This window comes from Miniopterus schreibersii (assembly GCF_964146895.1).
Source record: "Miniopterus schreibersii genome assembly, chromosome: 5".
NCBI classification, from domain to species: domain Eukaryota; kingdom Metazoa; phylum Chordata; class Mammalia; order Chiroptera; family Miniopteridae; genus Miniopterus; species Miniopterus schreibersii.
The window spans coordinates 65,409,485-65,429,762 of record NC_138106.1 but is presented as its reverse complement, the minus strand read 5'-3'; the positions used below and the strand labels follow the sequence as shown (position 1 = coordinate 65,429,762).

The 20,278-nt window shown below is 39.7% G+C and overlaps 1 protein-coding gene across 24 annotated transcripts in view; it reads left to right on the top strand.

The window, feature by feature from the left end:
• ABI3BP (ABI family member 3 binding protein) overlaps window positions 1-20,278 on the top strand; it is a 213,298-nt gene that overhangs the window by 52,429 nt on the left and 140,591 nt on the right. For all 24 annotated transcript variants that reach the window (XM_081137863.1, XM_081137873.1, XM_081137874.1 and 21 more), the window contains exon 2: window positions 468-647. In XM_081137863.1, coding sequence (XP_080993989.1) covers window positions 468-647 — 180 coding nt within the window. The remainder of the gene's footprint in view (window positions 1-467; window positions 648-20,278) is intronic.

The following is a 20,278-nucleotide window of genomic DNA, read 5'->3' as shown; positions in this document are numbered from 1 at the left end:
TTACCCCTAAGCCAAACTCCCCCTGCTTCCCTCCCTCTCCAATTCTATTAATCACTGGTCCTGTGGAGTGCAACCAAAGAGCAGCACAGAGGAAGCTGGGGATTCTCAATGTGTAGTCATTTAATTTACCAATCACAGATCTTGTCACCATTCCCAGAACAAAGATTCTGACCAATTTTGGATAGTCAAAGCAGCCTGAAATCCTATCTACCTGCTCAAGGACAAATTACCAAATATTAAACCCTATAATTTTACTTTGTATTCTGGACTGCTTTATGTGTTACAAAGCCTGTTTTCTGTGATCTGAAAATTACCTGTATTTTCTCTATTCCTGTGGGTGTGTTGTGAAATTGAGTAACTAAGTAGATAACATGCTTTCCCATAACAAATAACCTTTGCTCCAGAATCATCCTGGGATGCTCATGAGGTAAAGTAACAGCCACCTCTTTTTTCATTCCCATTTTTAGGTAAAAGGCCGAGCCTGAAAGTTCACATCAATACCACAAGTGACTCTATCCTCTTGAAGTTCCTGCGTCCAGATCCTAACGTAAAACTGGAAGGTTTTCTCCTGGGATACGGCAGCAATTTATCACCAAACCAGTACTTCCCTCTTCCCGAGGAAGGGAAGTACACCGAGGCCGTAGTCGGTAAGATGCTTGGCTCAGCCTGGGCGGGAGCGGTAAAGGTAACAGGTGTTCCATGAAACATAAATCTGGAGGCAGGCCCCATTCTTCTACATCCTCAGCTGAATCGAATGCCAGAATTACAAACCCTCTTCATAACTGTTATTACCCATAGCACAATTCCTTACATCAAAAGGTAATGTGTATTCTGCACATACTACAGAAATAATTAACTTTATTGCCTACAGTTCCTGAGTGCATAACTTAAATTACATAAGGAAAAAAAGCACTGACATGCCTGGTTGAAATCTCTGTAATATAGCTTATGTGGATTAATTTCCCCCTCCCTCAGTGTCTTTACTTTCTTCTGGTGGAAAATAACACTATGACTTTCTGGGTGTTTCTTCATGAGAAGCTACCTTTAGAAAGAAAAGAAAATGTATTACATTTTTTAAAAATTGTAGTATTTCAGACAAAAAGATCAGAGTTCTCATATGTATTATCAAGTTTAACATTTCTTTCAAAAATTTTAAAATCCCATTAAAATGTAATTTGGAGGATGTGGGCACCTTCAAGTCTTGTTCAGAAAAATCATTTGCAAATAAGACCTTTATAAAGAATAACATTTTTTAAAAAGAGATAATGTGGCTTCTGAACAGTCTGAGGTTTATATTTTGCTCCACTGCTAGGATGATTGCTAAAGAGCTTTTCCATGAACTTCTGATATCTAATCCTGTAACTTGAACTACTGTAGATCAGATCTGGCATTTACTCATATATGGCCAGAATGTTGAAGATGAATCTGATTTGTCCTGCAGCCCCTTGCTTCTCATAGAGAAGTCTCAGTTGTACTTTAAAATCAGGTGAGAGAGTAATATTGTTAATTAAATATCTAGACTAGATTTTACATAATATAATCACTTTAAAGCAAACAAATTACAGTTACCAAAAAGTTGAGAATTAGGAACTTTGGACAAATGTAACAATACTGACCTTGACCATATAAACCATAAGGAATTTGAAATTTTGCAAACATTCCTTCATCACATTCACTCTTTACTATGCAAAGTGACTGGACATGCTGTATACTTAACTCCATGCAAACAGAAACAGATCTGCTGCTCCTTTATTTATTGAGCATTAGAAATAATAGTTTCTTTGTGATGGTTCACTAGTTCAATGATCAGGGATAATCCAATGGACAAGCTTCCCTTTTATTTATTTATAATTGTTTTCACCTTTTAAAATAATTTTATTATAGAAAGTTCAAACATAAGGGGAGAGAATATTATAATGATCCTCATGTCTCATCATGCAACTTGAATACATATCACTTTTTTGCTAATCTTGTTCCATGTATTCTTCGCACACATCATATTACTTGAGTGTTTTAAAGTATAATTGTGTTACAGGACGAGGACCTGGCCCGGAGCGGGCCTGCCTCGGGCCAGCTGGTAGTGTGTGGGGTTTTGACTTCATGCAGGAAAGATTGCACAACGTGAGTCCAGGTGGTTTTGAGAGTATGTTTATTAAACCTGGGGACAGTGGGACAAGGAAGGGCCTAGGATAGAAAAAGCAATGGGAGAGAGACTAGGTGGCACTGCTTTGGCTCCCGAGAAATGTTATAGGAAAGAAGTGAGCCAAGGCGGGGCTGCGGTTAGCTCACTGGAAAGTCAGAGAAAAAGGGGGCCTTGGAGACAGCTGTTGCCCACTGCTCCCTGGGTTGCAAGTCTTATGGGGACCCCTAGAGTTTAGGAGAAAGGGAACATGGGCGTGCTGTAGCAAGGGTGCACTATGAGTCCTTTGTCTTGAGGCTTTTTAACTCTCTGGCTAGTGGGAATCCTAGGGGAGGTCTCAGGGGAGGGTCTTAACAAAATTCCATTAGTTTTCCAGGTGTGTCCTTCAATATGCTGACTCATCAACACATGGGTACAGAGGGGTCAGGGTTATTTTCTGGTTAGTTTTAAAGAATGTCATTTAAGATGGACCAGAACCGAGGTCAGTCTGCCCAGTCTGTGTAAACTACTTGCTCCTAAATCTCCTAGGTTAGGGAGAATAAAATCTTGTGATTCATTAACTGACTATAAACTGCTTAAATTGTTTGGCCGTGTTTAATTATTTTCTCAGTTTCCCTTATTCTACTTGTCAAGGAATTTCCCTAGCTTCTAACTATTCTGTCACAATTGGATATCATATTTTTAAATCTATGAACACTTCAGCATGCATCTCTAACAGATCAATATTTTTAATAATGTCATGCCTTTATCACATTATAACAATAATTGTATAATATTTTCTACCTAGTCCATATATGAATTTCTCTGTTGATCTTAAAAATGCCTCCTTAAAGTTGTATTTTTTTTTTTATTCTATAAAAATCCTTTCCCTCCCCTTTTTTAAATGTCATTGATTTTCTGGAGAAATTGGGTTATACATCCTTATCCACATTTTATATTTAACTGGTTGCTTCCATTCCGTATCTGTCCCTGTATTTCCTGTGAAAAGATATTTAGATTTGGAGGTTGCATTAGATTTGTATTCAGCTTTTGGGGGAAATAATACTTTATAGGTGGTACTGTATATTTCCTAGCAACTCACAAAACAGGTACAGAATGGTTGATATCATACTTAGTGATGTTAAGACTGTTTGGTTTCTCTAGCCTGATCCCTCCATTATAAAATTCATCATCAAATTTCACTTAATGGTTTAGCATCTATTGGTGATCATTGCCCAGATCCATTATTTTAAACTAGGGCAATTTTACATTGTAAATATAATCTAGATAGAATCTAACTTTATCATCTCTTTTGTATTATTTAGAGGAAATTTTACAATAAAGAATAACTTTCATTTACTTTATTTTCCTTTTTTTTTTTTTTTTTTAAATATATCTTTATCGATTTCAGAGGGAGGAAAGGAGAGGGATAGAGAGATAGAAGCATCAATGATGAGAGAGTCATTGATTGAGCCCACAACCTGGGCATGTGCCCTGACCGGGAATCGAACCCCGATTGCCTGGATCCCAGGTCGACGCTCAACCGCTGAGCCACGCCAGGCTGGGCACTTTATTTTCCTTAATAGTGTTTTAGGAAAGGCAAAATAAATTCTCATTGCAATAAGTTACTGTTTATTTGTTTTATGATCAATAAGAATGCATTAATTTCTATATATTTAATGGGTTTTAATCAATATGTGACTTATCTAGCTCTATGAGTCTTCCCATTTTCTAGCTTGAATATAGTTGGTTGTTTACCTTAGTTTACTATTAAACTGTGAGCTTCTTGGAGTCAAAGTTCTTGTCTTATTCTCTGGTTATTTGTAGCAGAATGATTTACAATTAGTAGAGAGGCAATAACTACATATTTATGGCACTGAATTGAATAGACTCAAGTTGGCATAGAGTAGTTAGGCTGGAGAAGGCCATGAAAGATTGTGCAATCTAGGCCCTTGTCGTCAAGCAAGTAAATACGTAAGTCAGCCGTGGTAGATGAAATAGATAGATCACTGTGTGTCTTAAAGATCTCTAGGGACAAAGATTCCCAAACTTCTCCTGGAAGGCATTTTCAAATAGCCTTTTAAAAACTCTTACCTCATCCTTTAGATCAATATGCTTTTTTTATCAATCTCTTTTGTGTTCTACTAGTATTCCAGTGGAAGAAAAATAACATTTCCCTTACATATTTCCTTCCCTACCTTCCTTTATGCCAAGGAATCTGGGTGCTTCTACTTTTATTACTTCAAAATGGATTTGCATTTCCAGGTTAAATGCTATTCCTTGGTTACTCAGATTGATTATTTATTGCCTTTCTCAATCATTGTGTCTTTATTAATTGCTTCTAATTGATTAGCATCTGTCTGTTTCCTATTGTTGCTGTAATAAGTTACTACACTTGATGGCTTAAAACATCACAAACTTATTATCTTACAGTTCTTTAGATCAGAAGTTCAACATGGGTCTCTCACTGGGCTAAAATCAAGGACTGGGCAGGGCTGCATTCCTTCCGGGGGCCCTGAGGGGAGAACCTTTCTCCTTGCTTTTCCCAGCGTTCTTCCTCTTCCTTCAAAGCCAACAACAGTGGGTCAGACAGTTCTACCACATCAGTCTGCTCTTCTCTTCTGCCTCCCCCTCACCTTTTAAGGATCCTTGTGATTATATTGAGCCCACCTGGGTAATCCAGGATGCTCTCCCTATTTTAAAGTCAGCCGATTAACAACCTTAATTCCATCTGCAACCTTAATTCTCCTTTCCTGTAACCTAACATAGTCACAGGTTCTGGGGAGTAGGATGCGGGCCATTATTCTGATTGCCACAAACTGTATGTTTGAAATTAGTGTCTCTATTCTAGTCCCTTCTGCACCAGTTTAGTGGTGATCACTCTCAATTCTATTCATCTGTAAGACACCAATAAAGTCAATTTTTCACAGATGTGCTGTGAGCATATTAGTGAATTCATGGCCATTAGTGATGAGTTGAAATCCCTTGCGTGCAATGTGCTATATAAGACCAAAGAATTTTTGTGGGTTTTTTAAATGGAAAAAAGGCATCACTTACAGCCCCTCCTCTTACTTTCTTCTGTAATAGGATAGTAGTATTTGTTCAGTTGCACTGAACTATACCCATAGTAACTTATTCTCATTTTCAAAACAAATATGAAGTGCCACATCATCTGACACATTTCACTTGTTTGGTGTGTTTAAAAGGTCTCACCACTGAAATGAGAAGCTGTCAATCATTCAGAAATATTCAAATTAACATTTAGTGACCCGTGGACTAATACTCCTTCTAAATAATCATTTATAAGTATTTCTACATTTATTTTAATATTTATTTGTCTGCATCTAAACAGTATTAACAGAGGCATTTCCAAAAGCCATATGCTGCTCTTACATGCAAAACTAAAGAAACATAAAATATTCCCTTTTGCTATTTTAAAAGGAATATAAAATTCATATGAAATGCCTGTAAAAAATTTTTACTAATGTGAAATCTTTTACTAAAATTTTAGTAGATTAATTGGACAGTAGAAGAAGTAGTATTTTCCAAGGTGACTATTAATAAATATTAATGGTGGGAGAATCTTGCAATGATGTGCTAAAACCTGATTCACATGTAATAGACCTGGTAGGTTCCTGTGCCCTTTTTTATCCACATCATGGATGCTCTCATTTCTGGTTCACACATCCAGTTTTTGCTTTTATGTGCAGCTGTTGGTAATTTTGAAATTGTCCAATAAAATAAAATATGAGAATTCTTTGACTCTGAATCTTTATAGAGTCATCCTCTATGATGTTCTCTTGACATCTGAAAATACTCTAATTAACGTCACCTGGGAAGGAAAGCATGCTAGTCCACCATTTATGTTCTGCAAGTTAAAGAGTTATTTTTGTATGTTTACTGCAAGAAAAGCTTAAATTTTTAAAAAAAAAATCATATATATTTATCACTACCATGAATTCTGACTGAAGAATTCATCTTCCGACCAGGTGTTAGGACTCCAAAAGCATTTAAGAGGGCAGCTGTCTGAGCCCCGTGCTCTCACAGCTGCTAACCCTATGCTCAGGGCCCTAATAAGGCCCTTCCCACCCCAGCCACGGGCCTCTCGGCCACTCTCCCCCCGGCGCCGTGTTGCCTGGGGTGCCTCAGGGTGCCTTCTGCGCTAGAGAACACGATGCTAAGAGCCCCGCAGGCGCTCAGCACTGGAAGGAGCCTGGACCAGAATGCTAACATCTGCATTCTAGAAAAGGCCCACCTCTACCCAGGAGGCACAATGGGGTGGGGAGAGAAGCTGCGTGTCTACTTTTCAGTCAGACGGGCCAGGGTTTAAATGCAACCCAACTGCTTACTGTGGAGTAGCTCTGGGTAAGTCGTAATTTCTCTCAGTTTCATTTTTCTCATAGACAAAATAGAGAATGATCTTTCAGGAGCGTTGTGAAAACTGGGTAAATTTTATAAGGCGGCCAATATAAGCCCCAGCATTGCGGAGGTAGGTCTTATACATTTCGTCAGCTGCCCTTGGACTGAGCTAAGTGATCTGGGATAACCTACCTCAGTGTTCTGAGCTTTGTTTTTCTCAGTTGCTAATAATGAATGGGCTGAATCGCCACTAAAGTTCTGGTCGGCTCCAAGATTCTCATACTTAGGTTGAAAACCTTGGTCTAAGTGGTAGTCCTGTGGTTTTGTTTTGTTTTATTTGTTTTGGGGGGGATGGGGTGTCAGTAAAATTATAGAAGTAGATGGTCTTAGCAGAGCCGTTAGCTACTGGAAAGAAGTACCCATAATCATCTTTGTATTGCACTTAAGAAATGTTTTCTTGGTAGGGGCAACTCCCAAAACAGATTAAGAAACAAAAGCAGCAGCAAAATCTGACTGTGACTCAGCACCTTGGGTGGGCACACACCCTCCAATCTCATTATCAGGGGGATCCCTGCTTGGTTCCCTCGAATAGAGTCGGTAGGTGCCTCTTAGAATTCCACAGCCGTGGCCCCGAAGGAGGAAAAGCTGAATCCTCAAAAGATATGGCTTCAAAAAAAAAGAGGGTGCAGCCGAAAGGGCTTGTTATCTCTAGATTTTACTTTTCCCATCTCTGTTTTACTCTAGTAAAGCAGTTTTTAGTAAGAACATAGCAAAAATTTTCACCTGTGCTAGAAAATGTAGATCAAAATAAGAGCATGACGCTGTTTTATGTAACTGCTGGTCATTTTATCTCAGCAAGTTCAGGCCAAAAGGTAATCATAGGTTTCTTCTGGTTTCTCACTATTTTTATTTCAGAGGGGAAAATTAATTTTTAAATTATTTTGAATAAAGTTTATAATTGATTGTCCAGATATGAATAAATATGAGTTCTATGCTTATAATTGTATGCAATTTACATTCCTATAGGTTATAAATATCACTTATAAATTTTACCCTTAATTTTTACATTTGTATAGAAAGCAAGAGTAAAGGCACAGTGTTGTTTCTTTCATCATTGCAACTCGGGACTTCTCTCTCCCTTTGTCATAAAAATGTTCAGGCATGCTCTACTCATGTTTATGGAAGTGGGATGACGTATACAATAATGCAGATTGTTACTATTTGTTACACTGAAGGATAAATATCGCTTAATGACAAAAAAAAAAAATGAATATTGTAGTAAGTGCCACAAGGAAGGTGGTGGTGGATTCATTGGAGAAAAATAGCTGGAAGAGGAAGATGAAATAAAGAATTGAAGGAATTATATGAAACAAAACCTATCACTCTGAAAATAACAAGGGAAAAGGGAGCAGGGACAGGATATATTGCCAGCCATTGGAAGCAGCCCAGTGCCTCTCTTTCCAAGTGGAATCTTTACAGAATTAGCAAGAGGCTGTGAGGGGAGAGAGCAAGGTGGGAGCCAGCAGCGAATCCAAGGCAGCCCTGCGGTGCAGGTGAGGGGTGGCAGCTCTGCAGGGGCAGGTCCTGTTGGTAGCGCCCTTTTACTCGCAGGGAAACTGAAGCTCCAGTAGCTTAAGAAAACTTCCTAAGGTTACTCAGCTAGTAAATAGCTGGTCCAGAGCTTGAACCCAGCAAGTCTGGCTCTAGAACCCATGCTATGAAACACTGTAGTCTGCTGTCTCTCACAATTTAGGAAATTTTATCTGTTCTTCTACAATAGAAAGTACACACAAGCCACTGATTTATTGCTTCTATAATGTCCTTTAAACAGGAAAAAAAAAGTTCATATATTATAGATTCAATGAAAGATTGAATGGAAGCATAGATGAGACTGATGAATGTCAGAGGGATGAAGGAGGGCGGGTGGAGGGGGAGAGAGTAACCAAAGAATTTATATGCATATATGCACAACCCAAGGACACGGACAATGGTGGGGCGGGGGAAGGAACGGGGTGGAACGGGTCATTGGGGAGAAAAAGGGACATCTGTAATATTTTAAACAAAAATAAAATTAAAAAACAAACCATATATTATAGAAGGAGCCCAAGCTCATTAAGGTTTAAATGAGTTAAATATGTAACGTACTTCGCCTCTTCCACCCCCACCATCTTCATTATGAGTTGCCCTCTACTCCCAAGATCACTTCTTGGCAGGCAACATTATCACCCTCTCCATGAACAGCCTAGAGCCTGAACATTTTCTTTTACCATCCTTCTTAATAAATTGCTATTTGTTTTTATTTTGGTGCCTTGCCCGCTGCTCCCGCACTCCACCCAAATAGAAAACTTGCAGGAGCTAAGGGCCCTAAAGGCCTTAGATTCCCTTTTTACCTCCAGTGTTGTCATGAATTTAGAAGCACAATAAATAAATGCATGGGAGTGAGGCAAGGGAGAGACCCAGGAAGTCTGAAGCAGCTGTGGGCCGCATTTAAGGTGTGTTTTTCTCTTTTGTCTAAGGCTATTTTCAAAATGTCATCTAATTCTTAGTTCTTTCTCTGGAAATGGTTTTACCACTTGGGAAGTATCTGGCTTTAAATCTTCAAGATTAATCCAAGTTTTTCATTAAAAAATAGGAATGTCAGAATCAGTTGACTTTTCTCCAAGGTGAGAAATTTAGCAGAACTTAAATAAGCTTTAAAGGGGATTTTTAAAAAAATTGGCACAGTGGGTATCAGTTTCTCAATAAATGCTATGCCAGCACTTAAACAATTCACCATGAGTTTACACCAGGAAGACCTTGTTTGATATTAGATGACCAGTTACCATGTTTTAATAAAGATAGCATCTTTTCAAAGTTCTTTGTTTTCTATTGGATTCAACTGTCATGTTTTTATGATCTTCATGACCTCACCAAACAATAGATAAAACTGTCTCCAAGTCTATCTTCTCTTGGAAATATAATAAAACTAATTCAGAATATTTCAATATAAAGCATAAAATTTTTTTCAAATGTATTACACTAGGACCAAAACTTAACTTTAAAAAATTTTTCTTCCTTATATTTAAAAAGGTCTCCCAAAATAGTTTATGGCCTTGTGTCATGGGTCAAAAGTATGCCTTGCCTCAGGCTCATTGCAAGAGGCTTGCTATGGAGAAGAGGTCTTAAATGGAAAGACAGCTGCCAATAGGAGGGTAAATTAGAGGGTTATCTGGAACATTCCAAGATAATAGTTAGACTTTGCAATTCTACTTATTTTAGGTTTAAATGAGTTAAAATATATAAAGTACTTACTGTGTCCCCAAAACTTGTTCTCTCCCACCCCTTCCACCACCATCTCTATTATAAATTTTTAAAGCAATATATCAAAACCAAGGAATACAATCAAATCCTCATTTCCTAGTATCTTCTTCCCAGTGAAGACAGTAAATCCCCCCAAATTAAGAAACCTGCAGGTGGCAGGCTGGCTTCAGACCTGTGCATATGACTGCCATGTCCCAGTGCTTTCCTCACAGCATTCAAGTCCCCTGTTGCCTTTGAACCCTATGTAAAAACTCGTCTCATGGGAATTATTTCTGCCCCCTTACCCCTACGCAGTAGCACTAATGAGTATTTAAGAAAAAGCCTCGCTGACTTGAAGGTTTTGGCTTACCATCTGATAGCTCCTGTGGCCTAGCTTAATTATTTGCAGGAGAATTATTAAAGCACAGTCCTGATTTGTCAATAGTGTTTCCTGTGGAGATAATATGAAGTGATGAACTCACTGGAAAATGTGTGTGTGTCCCAGCTGTCCTTCAAAAGCAAGCCCTTGCCAAACCTTAAAGCAGTTTACAGACAACACCCTACATTCTGTTTCTCTGAGTTGCGCATGTAAAACACAGGCAAGGAGCAAGCCTGTAGGCAATAAAGTCGACAATTTTGGTGCTTTACAGGTCTGCAAACTAGGAAAGGATGTGTGCTGGCTGTGGGGTAAGTGGATAAGAGAAATAGGTTATTAAGTAGTCTGTTTGCAGTGTTAGGGAGAAGATTTGTCTCCAGATAAAGAGCTACCTGATATGTCACAGGTGGTGGTTGGAAGGGTAGGTAGATCAGGGCTGGCTTCTTGGGCATGCGACCTGGGCACTCAGAAGGACCCTGCATTTGAAGTTTAATGCTTTACTATCACCGTCTTGAAATTCTTACTAATTTTACCTTTCAGTTTGATCTTGTCAGTGAGGTTGGATGGGTTAGTGGTGTATGTGCTAAGCGCTGGGCTCCTGGGCTCTTGTGTCTTGGCTTCCCACCCCTACATGTAGTTTGGTTCTCAGCACCTGGTCTGCTGGCACCCTTGCTGCTGGGCCTTCTGTCCTCACCTCCACTCAACTGCTGTCACCTCCACCTTCAGCTGAGTTAGTGTGGATGCAGGGAGGAGGGTCAGGTATGCCACTCCCCATGGTGACATCTGGCAGGACAATGGTCGCAGCTGCTCCTGCATGGGCTGGCAGTGACACAGAGCATTCAGTGGGTGATTTTGCCAATGAAAACCTCCCTAGCACCCCTACTAAAGAACATGGTGTGTCCCAGTGTAGAGGTTGCAATCTCTTGGCGTCTCTGGGCTGGGAAGGCAGGTCTGTGGGAAGGGGAGGTTGATTGTTTTCACCCTGGAGGGTGGGGTGGAGGGTAAGGTGCTTTGAGCCTGAGTTTGCAGCTGATGGGAGAAGGTCCTGTGCACTGAGGCAGGGGGAGGAGCATGGGGTGGGGTGAGGGGCTGACTCTCCTGCAGAGCTCAACAGTAAATGGCCAATAAATACCATGAGAGGTCTGGACAGAGACTGTGAAAGGCAGGAAACATTTTATATTTTAGTATCTTTAATGTCACTTTATCCCCACTTATAAAAATAGGGGCCCCACCTTTTGATTTTGCATTGATGAGGCCTGCAAAGTATGTAGTCAGTGCTGGGTGAGGTGTTTTCAATAGCATTGCTTCCCTACCTCTCATTGGATTGAAGCAAAACTCTCAGAAAAAATCTCCAGTGATGTCTTCCTCGGTGGACTGTGTGTCTGCAATGCCTCCCTGTTTGGAAAAAGGATGCATCTCTCCTTCCAGACGACTTGAGTGAGCTGTGAGGAGCGGAGCGGAGCCTTTGGGTGTACACATTACTGGGTTTGGGAAAAGCCCTCTTTCCCCCTCCGACCTCTTCCTTCCACCCCCGCCTTCCCCTCCTCCTGTCTTCCCATCAACACTGAGTTCTCGTTTCCTATTTGGAGGTTCCGCTCGCTCTGCAGCGTGGAGATGAGGGGCTGCCTCTCCCTGCTGTCACCAATTTCAAGCATCTCTGAACAACAACCCTTGCAACATACACACCAACATAAGCTGTAAGCTCCATCTATGACGGACACTCTGGAATCCCAGCAGTGGTGATGCTCCTAGTCATTTTTGCATTAGTGGTTGCCACGTGGTAGGGGATGATTGTGCCTCCAAAGACCAATTTAACCTTCATATTGCCCCAGCCTGCTTGAGGGCCAGCATCTGCAGGCTGTCTCTCAGAGGCCGAAAAAAGCCAGAGCTCTCTTGGAGGCCCACAGCCTAGCAGAATGTTCTGTCCTTGTGGGTGCTGGTGCAGTTTTCAACTGTTTTTATAACTTTTAATGGAAATAACCACTGAACAGTAGAGGATTTTCTTTAAAATTTGCTTTAAATTATTTTTTCAGGTGAAAAAAGATAAAGGTTATTCTTACAAAACCACATACTTTTATAAGAAACTTCAAAGAAAAAAATCCGAGTTCTACAGATAGCTTAGCAAACTGAACTCAGTGGTCAAAGTTTACTAGCTTTTCAAACAAGATCATTTGCTGACCGCTATTTTCCAAATCCCTAATCGTTTTTTCCTTTCTTTCTGCAAAGCCTCACAGTTTAATTTTACTCTAGCCCCAGGCAAAAAAGAAAACCAAACAAACCCAAAAAATGGTAGAAGAACAGATTCATTTATTCTTTCAGAAAATGTGAATTGTGCAATTACTATGTTTCCAAGTTTAATGGTACAAATATCAACTGAGTCTGGGCCAGGTACAGCATGATTCTCAGCCCCCACATCTTACTACAGGGGCTTAGAAATACTCTAAAAGGTGGAGGTCTTGTATTAGTTTGTGATGATTCATAATTCTATATATTTATTTTTATGTACGACTAAGGACAACATGCTAGTAATCTCTGATTTATTTAAAATTTCTAAAGTTTTATATTCATAAACTTAGTAAACAGTAAATTGAGTGCAATACTGATATTACTTGTGACTGCTGTCTTCTCTTTGGACTTCTGCCACCACGAAACTATGACTTAGCACATGTCTATACAGACGGGAATTCTCCCAATTTTCTAGAAAAATATCTATCAGTATTTTTCCAGAAGGGACACCAAACTTCCTGAAAGGACATCCGGGATGTTTCTGAGTTAGTCAAGACTGACAATGACTGCTCTTCCAGCTTTTGACTATGTGATTACTTTAGGGCCACTTAATTATTATATTTTGTGGTGAGCTTTTTTTGTTGCTATACCTCTCTGGAAGGATGCATCTCTTGCATCAACAGTATCTGAGCCTCTCATTTTCCAGTAACTGGACTTCAGAATGGATGTGGACTGTGTTCTCATATGAGCCCTTTGTACCTCATTGCTGAAACCGATTTGCTGTTGTGGTGTCAATCTGTTATTTGTCACTGGAATGTGAGAATGCGTGGTGTGGGTGGGGACCAAGGTTGGTTATTCTGAAATTTAGAATTACTGATGCGGCTTTCAAAAAATAAGCAGACAGGTAGCATTTTACTGTCTTTTTACACTTTAATCCCCCTCACCCGACTGTGCACCTCTTGCCCAGCAAGGCTTCCCTCTCTCCATGGCCCAGCAGCTGAGGGAGCTGGTGTCTACGGGGCAGGCAGGGGCTGCAGTGACAGAATGCAGAACCAGGGGCCCCTGGAGCTCTGCTGGCTCACCCCCAGCACCACCACACTCTGTGATTCTTGTTTCAGAACTGACTATTGGATGAGTGGAACTCTCCACCTCAGCTTAAAACACAAAGAGACTTTTCAAGGGTCTTTTCAAACAGACCTTACTCAGTGTTGGGGTTGATGAGATAAGGCACAGGGGCTGTCTGCCAAATGTTAAAGCTAAAGGGAATACTTAAATGTGGCTTGTACTCTCTCAGGTCAGATTACAGTTAAGGGTGGCATGTGGACACTTTACTTGCAGGTGCAAAGCAAAATTGATATTCCTCTCTGGAGATTTCCATGGCCATAGACTTTTTGTGTAGGTTTTGTGGGTGATTTTTAAAATGAACTTCTTAGGAGTCTTCTGAAGTGCCACATGGGCTTTTGATAAAGCCAGCTACCTTATTTCATCAAATTATAAGGCACCTTTAACTGTAAATCACACCACTGTTTATCTAAAATTAAGAAAGAATGAAGTTGCTGATTAATGACACTGTTTTTGCATCCCTTAGGGCCTTTATTTTATACTTATTAAAAGAGATTCCTTTGATTCATCAATACATAAATTTTATGTTATCTATTTTTTTAAAAAAGATATTTTATTTTTTAACACACTCTTTGTTCTAGAATAACTTTAGAGAAGAAAAGTTGCAAGCGTAGTACAGAGAATACCTTTGTACTTTACATCCAATCTCTTCTATTCTCAACATCTTATGTTAACAAGGTACATCTGTCACAACTAGTGAGCCAATATTGATACATTATTAACTGAAGGCTATAGTTCATTTGATTTCCTTCATTTTTACCCAAGGTCCTTTTTCTGGTCCAAGGTCACTTCTGGGACACCACGTTACATTGCCACGTCTCCTTGGGCTCCAGTAGACTGTCAGTTTCTCATACTTCCCTTGTTTTGATGACCTTAGCATTCTGGAGGAGTCCTGGTTAGGTATTTTGTGGAATGTCCTTCAACTTAGTTTTGTCTGATGTTTTTCACATGGTTAGCCTGGTATTTGGGGTTTGGGGGAGGATGATATCTATTCAAAGAGAAAAGACAAAAGGAAAATAAAAGTGAAATTACTGTTAAACATTTTTTTAAATTGTTCAAAATATTACAGGTGTCCCCTTTTTCCCCACTGACCCCTTCCACCCTGCACCCACTCCCTGCTCCAGGCCTCTACCACCCTATTGTCTGTGTCCAAGGGTTATGCATTTATGCATATAAATTCTTTGGCTAATCTCTCCCCACCTCACTTCCACCTTCCACCTTCCATCTGAGATCCGTTAGTCTGTTCCATGCTTCTATGTCACTGAATATTTTGTTCATCAGATTATTGTGTTTAGATTCCATATATAAGTGAGATCGTGTGATATTTGTCTTTCTTTGCCTGGCTTATTTTGAAACACTGTTAAACATTCTTCATGCTGGGAGTTTACTCTTCTGCTTTACCTTTTGGCTCAGAGTTCTCAGCAGCCTTGTTTTCATACCACATCACCCTCTGTGCCAGCAAGAACATTGGTGATCCAGCGTTTTGGAGACACTGCTCCACTGGGGTTTCTTCCAAATCACTGGCCCTCTTTTGCCAGTTTTGAAGCTGCCATTTTTTTGACATTACTGGAGGGTGTCGGGCAATGACAGCAAGATCTAATCTCTAAGAGGACATTTACAAGCCAGCTGTCTTTAGCTTATGGAGAAGGTAGCTCTCCACACCCTTAGAGTTTTAGGGACAAGGGAAAGGACTTAGGAAGGGCATGAAAGCAAAAGATTCTCCCCGTTTGTTGCTCGATGCCCTGTATGTATTTAGTAGAGGATGGATGCTTTTTTTATATAATTAAAATAGAACAGATCATGAGTAGGGACACTATATTAGCACAAATTCATTCACACTAAGTTGCAAATGGTTACTTTTGTGACCCTCTCTGAGAACAAAGAAAATAAGATTGAAGAGGAAAAGTGTATTCAGTCAAGTGAGGAGGTAACTGTACCTCAAAGAGGGAAATGGTCATGGGAACTTACATCTGGGGCCTTCTTGAGCAAGTTTTTTCTCACAATTCTGGTAAGGCTGGCCTTATGCGTAAATGTTCCAGTAATGCTCCCAGCTCACTGCTTCATTTTAGCTATTCCCACATCATTGGTGTAAAAGAACACATAGTTGGTTACATAATTTTTTGTTTCCCTAATTCTTGTCCCAGCTACTCAATAGAAAAGCTGGAACAGTTTACAAAATAGAATCATGGTGTAACATTTAAAAAAGTATAATAAGAAAAGGGAAAGAAAAGTGAGGGTTGAATGTTCTAATAAAGCCAAGGAGAGTTACTCAACAGAAATGGGTAGGATCCTGCACATTTAATAAAGGTGGTTCAGGCGTTTTAAGATGTATTTTCATATTAAGGAAGTCTTTCATTGGATTCTAATTAAGGATTGGTAATTATTTTGTCAAATATGCTTTCAGCATCTGTGGAAATAGGAATTTTTTCCCCCTGCCTTATGTTACATTTCTGGAATAAACTAGACTTGGCCATATGTTTTATTGTACTATGTGCTGCCAGATTCTGGTTGTCAATATATTTTCTAGGATATTTTGCATTGGTATTTATGAGTATTGTTAAAGAAAAATATTATTCAGCAGCACTTGTTAAAAATGGTAAGGAAGACTTTATTCAAGGGGGAGCTACCTCAATAGTATGGGAACCACTCACTGCAATGGAGTCTTTCAGTAGAAGAGAGAGATTGGACTCAATTCCAAGTACAAGGAAAAGTGGAAATTTATAACCAAGGAACAGGATTAGGGGGAGGTCAATGGATGAAAAATAACTAAGAGGAAGCATCAAGTGGAAGGGGAATTCTGGTTAAACTGGGCTAATAGGATTCTTGCTGAAGGCAGGCCAGGGGAATCAGATACCTCCTGAGGGATGGTGAAGGAAAAGGAACTTGATTAGATGTCAATGGTGATGAGATATGGAGGAAGGGGAGTTCTGGCTAAACCATCGAAGCAGGATTCTCAAACTGGACAATGCAGAGATAGGTTTCTGTGCTCAACAGTCAGGGCCTCGTTGAAAAAGAGCTGAGAAGAAGAGATCAGGGGTCAAAGATCGAATATTTATCAGCATGGTCTATAATTTTCTATGAAATTTTTGTATTTTGGAATCTGTGATACCTGCTTTAAAGAAACAAAAGGTTTGGAACATTTTCCTTACTTTTAATATGTCCTTGGGACCTCTCAAGGCACACACTTCTACTTTCATGAAATCATCATCCTCTCAAAGAACGTATATGCATATAGGCACAAGCACGGACACGGACGAGAGTGTGGGGAAGACCTGGGGTGGGGCTGATGTGGAGTGGAGGGGATTGATGGGGGAAAAAGGGAGACATCTGTAATACTTTCAACAATAAAGATAAAATTTTTAAAAAGTGCTAGCTATTAAAAAAAATCCTCATCATGATAGCTAAAATTGCATTAGCACTTTGTATTCGGCAGGGCTATAGGCTACTCATCACTAGGAACCCCATGTAGCTGGTACTGTGATGGTTTCCATTTCGCAGATGAGAGAGCTAAGGCGCACAGATGTGAAGTACTTCGCCTTGTACTTGGTAACTAGCTGAGTGGGATTTTCCAGGCTCCAGAGTCCATGCTCTTATGCCCAGAAATTTAGTTTGACATGAAACCAAATTGTGAAAAAAGATGACAGGGTAGCTTTTTCATGTCACTTACCTGATTTCCTTTAGGATCATCCTGGCTTATTTCATATTTATTGTGTGGAAAGTTACATGGCAGAGGCAAACCTCACTGTGACAGCATTCTAAAACAGGACGGCTTGCAAGGCAGATGTCCTCTAATAAAAATGACAGAATTAGGGTTTGTCAAACAGAGCAGTTATGGGAGGATTATTTATATCATCAAAACCTCTAGTACCTTATAAATGATTTCAATAGTAGATTTCCTTAAACAGTAAGTTGTCTCTATGCTCCACCATAGAACATTAAAAATATTAAGTAGATTTAAGTAGCTGCAACGTTGCATAGGCTTACCTATTAGGAATGGGAAGTTTGTTAAACTAACTGCATTCCACACAAATTTTCTTACATTGACATTTTAGTTAACACATTGTTTAAATGAAAAAATCATGTATTTTGGCATGTGTTGCTAGAATTTCTGATCAGACTGCCGTTGTCTAGATTTCCAGGTTGCTACAAATCCACAAAGAATTTCATAGCTCAGAACAGAAATAGAAATCTTTTTCTTCAGTTTTATTTTTCCATGTCTGTGTTACCAATCAAGTGCAAAAGCTGCTGAAATATATGAATGTTGAACATTTTTAATGAACAGAGAGTCAGCATGTGCACCCAGATCCCAACATCTGTTCCAATTTGTAATCAGCTGTAACAGCCTTTGCTTTATGCAAAACGACTGTGATCATAACAAAAATTACTTTTAAATTGCTTGTATGTCTTGGATCATGTATGTTATTTTTCTAGTATTTCAAGTCTTTTCTTAAAAACCACTGAGACATAGTGGAGTTGGTGTGTATCAAGGAAGGAAAGGAAAGGCTAGCTCTAAGAAGCTGTGTCAGTGAGGAGAATTTAAGAAAAATGGGGATTTAGCTTTGTTTTCTAGAATTGAATTCCACAGTTTTAGCAAAAGGGCATTTTGAGGACTAAGTTAATATAGCAACATAATTTGCAGGGCTGAGTGCAAAATAAAAATGAAGGGTCCCTGGTTCAAAAAGCAGAAAAACATGCCATTAAAGTTACCAAAATAAAAGTTTTTCCCTTTCTTCCGGAGTTTCTCTCTCAACTTTCATGGTGTTATCTTATTTGATACTTAATGTCATTTAGGTAAACAAAAATTAAATTTTTTAATTATCAGTATGAATTTTGCCATTCATCACTATATTGTGCAACGCTAGTTTTAAGTGCAAATGTAAGAGCTTTTAACTTCTAAGCAGGATCACCGAAGTTACAGTTTGTATTTTGTGGTTCATACATGCATATATGTATTTCATTCTTACCAGAATAGTGGAAATGTGCAAAACTAACTCAGTGTTTTACTTCATGTTTGATATGTGCACACTCTACCAATACTCCACCTTCACCTTGCTTGTGAGTGTGGAAGAACTGAAAAGAAAAGGAATTAGGGGCTGTTTTCACAATCCCTTCTAAGCATCATCATTTTCAGCATAAGTAGTTGGTGAATACAAGAAGTGACATGAGTAAGAAAGAATATGCTGGGATTCCTTGCTCATTTGTGTTTCTTAAAATGCCATTGCCTGCCCTGGCTGGTATGGCTCAGCTGTTAGAGCGTGGAACCGCGCACCAAAGGGTCACAGGTTCGATTCCTGGTCAAGGGCACATACCTGGGTTGCAGGTTCACTCCCACCCCCACCCCACTCACCGTCAGTTGGGATGCATGTGGGAGGCAACCAGTCTGTGTCTCTCACATCGATGTTCCTCCCTCCCTCCCACTCTGTCTGAAAAGCAATGGAAAAAATATCCTCAGGTGAGGGTTAAAGAATAAAAGGCATTGCCTGCTCTCTGCATTGAACCAAGTTCTGGTTCAAATGGGAAGTGTCCTCACAGAGCTGGCAGTGTCCCCTCCCAGGCCCCCTTACTCAGGCACAGATGTCATATGCTTACCTTGTTCTGCCTGTGAGTCTTGCTGAGCTCCCAGACAATCATGGCTCCTTTGAAATGCTGGGCTGATGGGGCATCTCGAATGCTTACGTGAATGGGAGGAACTGCAGACACGGATATTGTTCCCATCTCCTCTGCTAACACACATGCTCCATAGTCCCATCGAACTTCCCTTGCAAAACACAAAGTCAAAAATAAAGTATTAAGGATTGCAAGATGGAGACAGCAGGTTATTAAACCAAGCTTGGGACCCTTTTGGGCACGGGACTCTGTGGAACTGTACAAGTTGTAGGTCACTGCCTCAGTGACCTTATCTACAAATTGGGGTGATAACAGATGTGTCAGGTAGGATTGCCATGAGCAGTAATTAAGTTATAAATGTAAAGTGCTTAATAAGTATCCTGTACATAGAAAGTACTCAATACATGGTAGTTTCTTAATACTTATATCACTTTATATCCCAAATAAAATCAGGAAATGGTTATTGTATTACCATCGGGACTGTTGATTTAGGTTAAGTGCACTCCCAATATAAACAAGCTATGCTCTCAAACACATGAGACTCTGAAACACAATGAATGCTCCTTTATCTGTGTTGTGCTCATGAGGCAACCAAACAAACAGGCAAAGCTCTGAAGTCAGTTCAAGAAGGTCCCTGGTTTACTTTATGCAGCAGTAATTACCCAGCACGTTATAGCAGATAGGGCTGTGAGGTGTCCAGGAAAAGACAAAGGCTCGAGTCATTAACGGCAGTAGAATTGCCAGGTTGCCTTTGAGAATGAGGTCAGCTCTGTAAGCCTTGGGCAGAGAAGGCCTCTGTTCCAAACTCAGAGGGAAGCTCTGTGAACCCAGAATGAAAACGATACAAAGAGCAGAGATCTGCCTGAGCAAGTAGGGGTGAACTCTTGCTGACCACAGCATCCAAAAAAAACTTGGAGTAGAATGAGTTTCAGGATCCAAAGTTACTGAAGAAATGTTGTAGACAATACCCATCAATTAGTTAATCCAGGAGAGCTGCTTATAAAATGCTATTTAGTATGCCCAAAGTGTATTTGACCTATTACATATATTTAAGCCAACCATTCATCTTGGAAACATCAATTTAAAAAAGATCATTTGATAAATTAGCTCATGATTGAGTTAGCACATACTGATTATTTAAACATCATTTATGAAGAACTTGAATATTTTGCCCGGCCTGGTGTGTCTCA